General features: G+C 45.7%; 1 protein-coding gene across 18 annotated transcripts in view; it reads left to right on the top strand.

The window, feature by feature from the left end:
- The window catches only part of BCL2L1 (BCL2 like 1), a 70,556-nt gene that overhangs the window by 31,531 nt on the left and 29,262 nt on the right, over positions 1-9,763 (top strand). For 9 of the 18 annotated variants that reach the window (XM_017865052.1, XM_017865045.1, XM_017865050.1 and 6 more), the window contains exon 3: positions 3,105-3,214. The exons of 8 other annotated variants lie outside the window; for them this stretch is intronic. In XM_017865052.1, coding sequence (XP_017720541.1) covers positions 3,105-3,214 — 110 coding nt within the window. Of the gene's footprint in view, positions 1-3,104; positions 3,215-3,365; positions 3,448-9,763 lie in introns of those variants that run through there. One more of the 18 variants, XM_017865053.1, reaches the window with a different exon arrangement.

Below are 9,763 nucleotides of genomic sequence, written 5' to 3'. Positions count from 1 at the left end.
AAAAAAAAAAAAAAAAAGAAACTAGAAAGTCCTTACTGCCATTTAATAAGGGGAAGATGCCTTGACTAATAGTGATTTCCTGCGAGGGCTGTGGAGTTGAACTGCCTGCATTCAAGTCCTAGTTTGCTTACTGTTTTGTTTTTGTTGTTGTTTTGAGATGAGGTCTCATTATGTTGCCTCATTGTCTCAAACTCCTGGGCTCAAGTGATCCTCCCTTCCTGGGATTATAGGTGCACCACCAGGCCCTGCTTACTGTTTGACTTTGGGTAAGTGTTTAACTTTACCAAGCCTTAGTTTCCTTCAATGTAAACCTACCGTCTAGATGATAGGCAGTTGGGTGTTGTGAAAACTAAATGGGGGTAATTTGTATGACGGGGTTAGGACAATGCCTGGCATATGGTAAACCTTCAGTAAGAGTTAGCTCTAATCCTTATTACTATTGTTGGAAAGCAAGAAGTCCCAGGGCCTCAAGGTCCTCTGGAAACCAGGCAGCAGGTCGCACTCCACCTCCACCACCCCTTCAAGGAGCCCACCCTCCAAGAGGCAGCTCAGACACCATCTGTGCAGCAGAGAAAAGCCACAGAGAGACAGCTTTCGGGGAGCATTAGATAGATGAGCCCTTCCCAAGAAACTTAATCTCATTCTCAGCAGGTGCTAATCCCACCACCCTCCCTTGGTATCTGAGCCCAGCCCACCCACTGCCTTCCCCACCCCCATCCTGTGTCCTAGACCCTCTTCCCCTTCTCACCAGCTCCAAGCTACCGCCAGCAAACTTCCTTACCAGATGGAGGGGCTCTGACAGGAGCCCACCACCCATCTGACTGGGCCCAGCCTCTCACATGTATCAGGTCACCAAGGGCTACAGGTGCCACCTGTCCAGAAGCCCCCCCTACAGGTGCCAGTTCCTGGGCGTGGTGCTCGATCCAGGCTGGAGCCAGCTGGAGCCAGGAACTCCCACTGTGCCCCAGCTGCTGCCTGCCCTCCCACCCACAGGCAGAGAAACAGGCTTAACCCTTCGGACACTGTGCATGTTAAGTTAGTGGTTACAGTTCTGGCTCAGAGTATTGCACTGTTTCAGTATACTTTTTTTTTTTAAGAAATTTATCATAAATACAACAGAATATCTAATGCATATGTGCAATTTCAAAAATAGGAAAATCATCACCTGTAAACTCATCACCCAGTTTAATTAATAATCAAACATATGTCTGCCTTACATGATGGCTTATGCCTGTAATCCCAGCACTTGGGAGGCTGAGGTAGGAGGATTGCTTGAGGCCAGAAGTTTGAGACCAGCCTGGGCACCATAGTGAGACCACCGTCTCTACAAAAACTAAAATTAAAAAATAGCTAGGCATGGTGGTGCACACCTATAACTCCAGCTACTCAGAAGGTTGAGTTGGGGATCACCTGAGCCCAGGAGTTTAAGGCTGCAGTAAGCTATGATCGTGCCACTGTACTCCAGTGTGGGCAACAGAGGGAGACCTCATCTCTAAAAACAAACAAAAATAAACATGAGTACCTTAGAGCCCCTTGTGTACCCCTCCCCAGTCACAGCTACCCCACCATCCATACTCCTGAGTTGTGTTTTGTTTTGTGATATCTCACCATGTCAACCAGGCTAGAGTGCAGTAGCATGATCATACCTCACTTCAGCCTCAAACCCTTGGGCTCAAGTGATCCTCCTGCCTCAGCCTCCCAAGTAGCTCATTTTTGAATGTATTTTTTTTCTTTTTTTTTTTAGAGATGGGGGTCTGACTATGTTGCCTGGGCTGGTCTAGAACTCCTGGCTTCAAGCGATCCTCCTACCTCAGCCTTTCAAAGCACTGGGATTACAGGTGTGAGCCACCACACCTGGCTGCCTTTTTTTTTTTTTTTAAGTTTTACTATATATATGTAGGTATATATTTCTGAACAATATAGTATATTCTTCTACGTGCTTTTTTTTTGTTTTTGTTTTTGAGACAGTCTTGCTTTCTCGCCCAGGCTGGAGTGCACTGGTACGATCTCAGCTCACTGCAACCTCCGCCTCCCGGGTTCAAGCGATTCTTCTGCCTCAGTCTCCCAAGTAGCTGGGACTACAGGTGCACGCCACCACGCCTGACTAATTTTTTTTTTTTTTTTTGAGATGGAATCTCACTCTGTCGCCCAGGTTGTAGTGCAGTGGCACTATCTCGGCTTACTGCAACCTCTGCAGCCCAGGTTCAAGCGATTCTCCTGCCTCAGATTCCCGAGTAGCTGGGATTACAGGTGTCTGCCACCACGCCTGGCTAATTTTTGTAGTTTTAGTAGAGATGGGGTTTCACCATCTCGGCCAGGCTGGTGTTGAACTCCTGACTTCATGATCCACCAGCCTCAGCCTCCCAAAGTGCTGGGATTACAGCCATGAGCCACCACGCCCAGCCCTACGTTTTTTATTATTAATAGAGATGGGGTTTCACCACATTGGCAAGGCTGGTCTCAAACTCCTGACCTCGTGATCCGCCTGCCGGAGCCTCCCAAAGTGCTGAGATTACAGGCGTGAGCCACTGCGCCCAGCCTTTGCATACTTTTTTTTTTTTTTTTTTTTTTTTTTTTTTTTTTTTTTTTTTTTTTTGAGACGGAGTCTGGCTCTGTCTCCCAGGCTGGAGTGCAGTGGCCGGATCTCAGCTCACTGCAAGCTCCGCCTCCCGGGTTTACACCATTTTCCTACCTCAGCCTCCGGAGTAGCTGGGACTACAGGCGCCCGCCACCTCGCCCAGCTAGTGTTTTGTATTTTTAGTAGAGACAGGGTTTCACCGTGTTAGCCAGGATGGTCTCGATCTCCTGACCTCGTGATCCGCCCGTCTCGGCCTCCCAAAGTGCTGGGATTACAGGCTTGAGCCACCGCGCCCGGCCCCTTTGCATACTTTTAAACTTCATTTAGGTATTATTCTGTTTATGGTCTGCAGTCTTCCTTTTTTCATTCAAGGTTGAGATCCATGTTACTTGCATAGCATAATTTGTTCATTTTCATATCCCTTTTTTATGATTATATCTCAAGCTGTGTATCCATTCTGCTGTCAGTGGTATTTGGGTTGTTCCCAAATAACCAAATAACAAATAGCTTGTTTTTGCTATTTCAGACAATGCTGTTAAGAAAACTGTTTGTGTCTCCTGCACATGCACATGTTCAAGAGTTTCTCCCAGGCCGGTGGTTCCCAAACTTTAGCTGCCCATCAGAATCACCTGGAAGGTTTGTTAAACCTCAGATTGCTGGGCTCCACCCCCAAAGTGTTTGATTATGTATGTCAGGGTTGGGACCCTCAGAATTTGCAATTCTAACAACTTCTCAGCTGATGCTGCCGCTCTTGGTCCTGGGACCTCACTGAGAATCCTTGTTGTAGGGTTTACACAGAAGTGGAATTGCTTGATCAGAAGGTAATGGCAGATTGTTTTCCTGTGTTTGTATGAATTTACACAGCCACTAACAGCATATGGGTTTTCCATTACTTTACCTCTTTGTTAATACTTGATATGGTCAGACTTAAATTTTTATGGAGCTGGTGGGTGTGAGATGGTATCTTGTGGTTTTAATTTGCTTTTCTCAGATTACAAGTGCGGCTTGTGAATCTTTTCTTACATCTGTTGGCCATTCATGTTTCCTCTTTGTAAAATGTTCAAGTCCTTGCTCCATTTCCTTTTGATTTGACTTTTTCTTAGGGTTTGTAGGCTTTTAAAATATATTTTGAATACTAATACTTTGTCTCTGTATGTTACAAATATAGTCTTTCAGTTCTCCTACCTCAGCCTCTTGAGTAGCTGGGATTAATTTGTTTGCCGGGCATCACTGCACCTGGCCTGTTTATTTTATTTTTTATTTTGAAACAGAGTCTCGTTGTCGCCCAGGCTGGAGTACGGTGGCACGGTCTTGGCTCACTGCAACCTCCACCTCCCGGGTTCAAATGATTCTCCTGCCTCAGCCTTTCGAGAAGGTGGAATTACAGGCATGCACCACCACACCCAGCTAATTTTTGTATTTTTAGTAGAGACAGGGTTTCACCATGTTAGCCAGGCTGGTCTCGAACTCCTGACCTCAGGTGATCCACCCGCCTCGGCCTCCCAAAGTGCTGGGATTACAGGCGTGAGCCACCGTGCCCGGCCTACTGTATTGATATTTCATAATGAACGAAGGTACCCTCTTTGGGAAAAAGTTGAGGGTTTTTTTCCTTTTTTCTTTTTTAACTTTTCAATCAATTCTCAAAGCCAGCATGTGGGAGAGAGTTTATCAAATCTTAGCCAGGCGTGGTGGCGCACGCCTGTAATCCCAGCTTCTTGGGAGGCTGAGACATGAGAATTGCTTGAACTCAGGAGATGGAGGTTGCAGTGAGCTGAGATCATACCTCATACCATTGCACTCCAGCCTGGGCAGCAGAGAGAGACTCTGTCTAAAAACACAGAGAACTTCATACTGACCTGTGTGTGGGATTTGCTTCAAAATAATACCCAAGTGAGAGAGGTAGTGGTTGGGGAACAGATGAAATCAGATTGGCACCAAGTTGATACTTGTTGAAGTTGAATGATGGGTTCGTTTTATTCTGTCTACTTTTGTACATGATTAAATATTCTCATAAGAATAAGTTTAAAATTGGCCAGGCACAGTGACTCACATTTGTAATCCTAGCAGTTTGGGAGGCCGAGGTGGAATGATTGCTTGAGCCCAGGAGTTTGAGACCAGCCTGGACAACATAGTGAGACCCTGTCTCTCTCAAAAAAAACAACAAAAAAAAATTAGTCGTTTGTGGTGGTACACATCTGTAGTCCTACCTACTTGGGAAGCTAAAATGGGAGAATCTCTTGAGTCCGGGAGGTTGAAGCTGCAGTGAGTCATGATTGTGCCACTGCACTCCAGCCTGGATGACAGAGTGAGACCCTGTCACGGGGGGAGGAAAAAGTTAAAAATATCAGGGGAGGGGGGAGGGATTGCATTGGGAGTTATACCTGATGTAAATGACGAGTTGATGGGGGCTGACAAGTTGATGGGTGCAGCACACCAACATAGCACAAGTATACATATGTAACAAACCTGCACGTTATGCACATGTACCCTAGAACTTAAAGTATAATAATAAAATAAATAAATAAATAAATAAAAGTTAAAATATCCAAGGACTATTTCCAGGGTTACTTGTGAGGTAGAACATCTTTTCTTAACGTGTTATTAGCCATTTGTATTCTTTCAGAGCCAATTTAGTCTCTGTCTACTTTCAGGAGTTCCTGATAAAGTAGTCTTAGCAGGCATGGAAGAGACTGATTTTAAATAGAACAAGAGAGGGAGTGGTAAGGAAAGACTGGGGAGGGGATTTTCAGGCCGTTGCCAGCCCTTCTCCTAGAGCCTGACTACTACTACTTCCTCTAGGATTAAGTTTCCTACCTTCCCTTTTTTCTTCCAGGACCACCATGGGATAATTTTTATTTTTCTTTCTTTCTTTCTTTCTTTCTTTTCTTTTTTTTTTTTTTTTTTTTTTTTTTTGTAGAGACGGGATCTCACTATGTCTCCCAGGCTGGTTTTGAACTCCTAGGCTCAAGCAGTCCACCCGCCTCAGCCTCCTAAAATGTTAGTAGTTCAGGCATGAGCACTGCACCAGTTTTCTTCTTCTCCTTTCTTCTCTTCCCTCCCTTCCCTCCCCTCCCTTCCTTCGTTTCCCCTCCCTCCCTTCCCCTCCCCCTCCCTCCCTCCTCCCCTCCCTCCCCTCTCCTCCTCCCTCTCCTTCTTTCCCCTCCCTCCCCTCTCCCTTCCCTTCCCCTTCCCCTTTCTTCCTTTGCTTTTCTTCTTTAATTTTAGAGACAGGGTCTTGCTGTGTTGCCCAGGCTAGTCCTGAACTCCTGGCCTCAAGCAGTCCTCCTGCCTCAGCCTCCCAAAGTGCTAAGATTACAGGTATGAGCCACTGTGCCCAGCCAATTTTTATTTTAATGGTATTCTTCTTTCCCTATTATTTTACCTGGACAGACTTAACCCAGAGGATAGAGGAACCTCATCATGGATCCTGGTCCGCTTTTAGCTTAACAGCATCCAAAGACAAAGGGTCAGAGATGGCAGCAACCCTAGTGTGGTCGATTACAAATAGTAGTGTTATTTTGTTGTCATAGGATGCAAATATCAGAGTTGTATCTCTTAAGATCTTTCTGTGTCAGTACATAAAAGCTTTCTCAGTCTTTTTAATGCTGCATGGTATTCTACACAGGACACTATTCTATACTTTATTTAACCAGTTCCGATTGGTAGACACATTTTTTTTCCCCAGTCTTTTGCAGTTATAATAGTGACACTCAATGAATAGCCCTGCATATTTATCATTTGGCCCATATATGAATACAGTATATCTGGGGGAGATGAATCCCTAAAAGTGGAATTACTGGGGCAAAGGGTATGTGTACTTGGGATTTTAATAGGGATAGTTAGCCTGGGCCCATAGCAGTGGGTACCAGTTTACCGGAGTATCTTTTTTCTGAACACCCTTCCACCCAAGTATAGAGTTTGGTTCAGCACGTTTCTTTTTCTTTTCCTTTTTTTCTTTTTTGGAGACAGAGTCTCGCTCTGTCACCCAGGCTGGAGTGCAGTGGCACAATCTTGGCTCACTGCAACCTCTACCTCTTGGGTTTAGGCAGTTCTCCTGCCTCAGCCTCCCAAGTAGCTGGGACTACAGGTGCCCACCACCTTGCTGGGCTAATTTTTGTATTTTTAGTAGAGACGGGGTTTCACTATGTTGGCCAGGCTGGTCTCAAACTCCAGACCTCAGGTGATCCGCCCGCCTCAGCCTATCAAATTGCTGGGATTTACAGGTGTGAGCCACCACGCCAGCCATCAGCACATTTCTTGAATGCCTTCCTGTACCTGGCACTGGATATAAGGTAAACACTTTCATGTATCGAGTGAAATTGTTACTGTTTGCCAGGCACAGGCACATTATCTGATAATTCTCATAACCACTCAAAGAGGTTTAAAATTGGCCAGGCACAGTGACTCACATTTGTAATCCTAGCAGTTTGGGAGGCCGAGGTGGAATGATTGCTTGAGCCCAGGAGTTTGGCTCCTGGCTTTTAGATGAGAGGAAGGCTTTTAGATGAGAAAAGTGAAGCTCAGAAGGGTTAAACAGGGTGCCATGGTCATGGTCCAGCTATTAAGTGGCAGAGCTAGGATTAAGCCCAGGTTTCAATCCTCTGACGCCTGTGCTCTTATGGTACACCCTTACCTGCCTCTCAGGAGGAAAAACATACGGTCTTATTGTCTAATACAGGAATCAGGCTCAGAGAGGGTAACTGGCCACAAAACACCCAGCGTGGAAGCTATGAGGAACCCACATATGTCTCATCGGAGGCCTCTGGTCTACACTGAGCTGCCTGCCTCCCTCCCAGGGAAAGAGTTTGAGAATTTTCTTCTTTTCTTTTTTTTTTTTTTTTTGAGATGGAGTCTCGTTCTGTCGCAAAGCTGGAGTGCAGTGGTGATCATGGCTCACTCTAACCTCCGACTCCCAGGTTCAAGCAATTCTCCTGCCTCAGCCTCTCGAGTAGCTGGGATTACAGGCACGTGCCACCACACACAGCTAATTTTTTTGTATTTTTAGTGCAGACAAGGTTTCACCGTGTTGGCCAGGATGGTCTTGATCTCCTGACCTCATGATCCGTCTGCCTTGGCCTCCCAAAGTGCTGGGATTACAGGCATGAGCCACTGCGCCCAGCCGAGATTTTCTCCATTCAGAGCTTCACTTGCTATAGAGAGCCTCAAGTCACTGGTTCTCAGTGTGCATCTACTGGCCATCACAGGGTCCTTTAGGGGTAACCCATCTGTGCTTAATCTACTAATGACAGTATAGTTGCTGCTATTTATTGAGTGCCTGCCATGTGCAAGATGCTGTAAGGTACACTGTCGTTTGTTTTGTTTTGTTTTGTTTTGTTTTTGTAGAGATGGTGATCTTATTGTCTTGACCAGGTTGGTCTCAAACTCCTGGCTTCAAATGATCCTCCCTCCTGGGCCTCCCAAAGTTCTGGGATTACAGGTGTGAGCCACCACACTTGGCCAATGTAGTTTTTTTTTTTTTTTTTTTTTTTTTTTTGAGACGGAGTCTCGCTCTGTCGCCCAGGCTGGAGTGCAGTGGCCAGATCTCAGCTCACTGCAAGCTCCGCCTCCCGGTTTTACGCCATTCTCCTGCCTCAGCCTCCGGAGTAGCTGGGACTACAGGCGCCCGCCACCTCGCCCGGCTAGCTTTTGTATTTTTTTAGTAGAGACGGGGTTTTACCGTGTTAGCCAGGATGGTCTCGATCTCCTGACCTCGTGATCCGCCCATCTCGGCCTCCCAAAGTGCTGGGATTACAGGCTTGAGCCACCGCGCCCGCCCTGTATTTTTCATCTTCACAATAATCCTTCTTGGGAAACATGTTATTGTCCTCATTGTCCAGATTAGAAAACTGAGTGTAAAGTAAGTTAAATTATAGTCCCAAGGTCGAATGATAATAAGGACAGAATACAAATCCAATATATTGCACTCAAAAGCCCTCACTTAACTATGGTCTCCACGGGCTTCCCTTGGCTCTCTCTGCCTTTTTTTACTTTTCCTTATTGTTTGAGGCCCTTTCTGGAAGGTAAGTCTGGATTCTCTACTTCACACTGTTTTAAAGAAGACTTGTGGTTTCCATTTACCCCTTACTCCCTACCTGTACTCCTAGTACTTAGCACAGAGTAGCCAAAGAGTGGGCAGCCACATGATGCCTGAAGATTGGTGACTGATTATCGGATATGGCCCACACTGTTACCACTTCAAAAAGGACCCATTTCCCACACATATAATAGATGCTCTTCGAATACCTGTCATGTGCTCACTGTGGCAGTGGGAGAGAAGTCTAAAGTACAAGCCTAGCTCTCAACAACTTAAATTATGAAACTGAAAGTGTCAAAGTAAATGGAAAAGACTATAAGGGTTAGAGAAATTCAGAGGAGAAAGAGGACATAACATAATTTAAATAGCTAGCAAACATGCATTGAGCATTATGAGATAGGTCTTCTGTCCATTTTATAAACATGGATCCTGAGACTCAAGAGTTTAAGTCATCATCCCAGAGGTGCACAACAAATAAGTGATAAAGTTGGGACTCTGAACCCCTCTACTCCATGGCCTTTCAGGGAGAGCACTGTGGGTATCGTGCTGGGTGGCCTGGAGGTTCCAAGTAACGGGAACCTAGAAGGATGGACCAGATGTGAACAAAAGAACAAAAAGACAAAGAAGTGGGGCTGCCGGGCGCGGTAGCTCAAGCCTGTAATCCCAGCACTTTGGGAGGCCGAGACGGGCGGATCACGAGGTCAGGAGATCGAGACCATCCTGGCTAACACGGTGAAACCCTGTCTCTACTAAAATATACAAAAAATCAGCCGGGCGTGGTGGCGGGCGCCTGTAGTCCCAGTCACTTAGGAGGCTGAGGCAGGAGAATGGCGTAAACCCGGGAGGCAGAGGTTGCCCTGAGCTGAGATCGGGCCACTGCACTCCAGCCCGGATGACAGAGCAAGACTCCGTCTCACAAAAAAAAAAAAAAAAAAAGAAGTGGGGCTGTAACATCTCTAAGATAATATAGCTTGCTACTTCCACTCTTTTTTCAAATATGGTGAAACCCAGGCTGGAGTCATAAAATAATAGTGTAGGATCATTAACGTCCATGTCTTCATAAAATAAGAGTTTTAAACACACATGAGGGCCTGGCATATACAAAACATTGAATAAATAGCAGTGATCTTTTTTTTTTTTTTTTTTTTTTT

This window comes from Rhinopithecus bieti, unplaced genomic scaffold (genome assembly GCF_001698545.2).
Source record: "Rhinopithecus bieti isolate Rb0 unplaced genomic scaffold, ASM169854v2 scaffold_78508, whole genome shotgun sequence".
NCBI classification, from domain to species: domain Eukaryota; kingdom Metazoa; phylum Chordata; class Mammalia; order Primates; family Cercopithecidae; genus Rhinopithecus; species Rhinopithecus bieti.
This window is presented reverse-complemented; position numbering and strand designations above follow the sequence as displayed.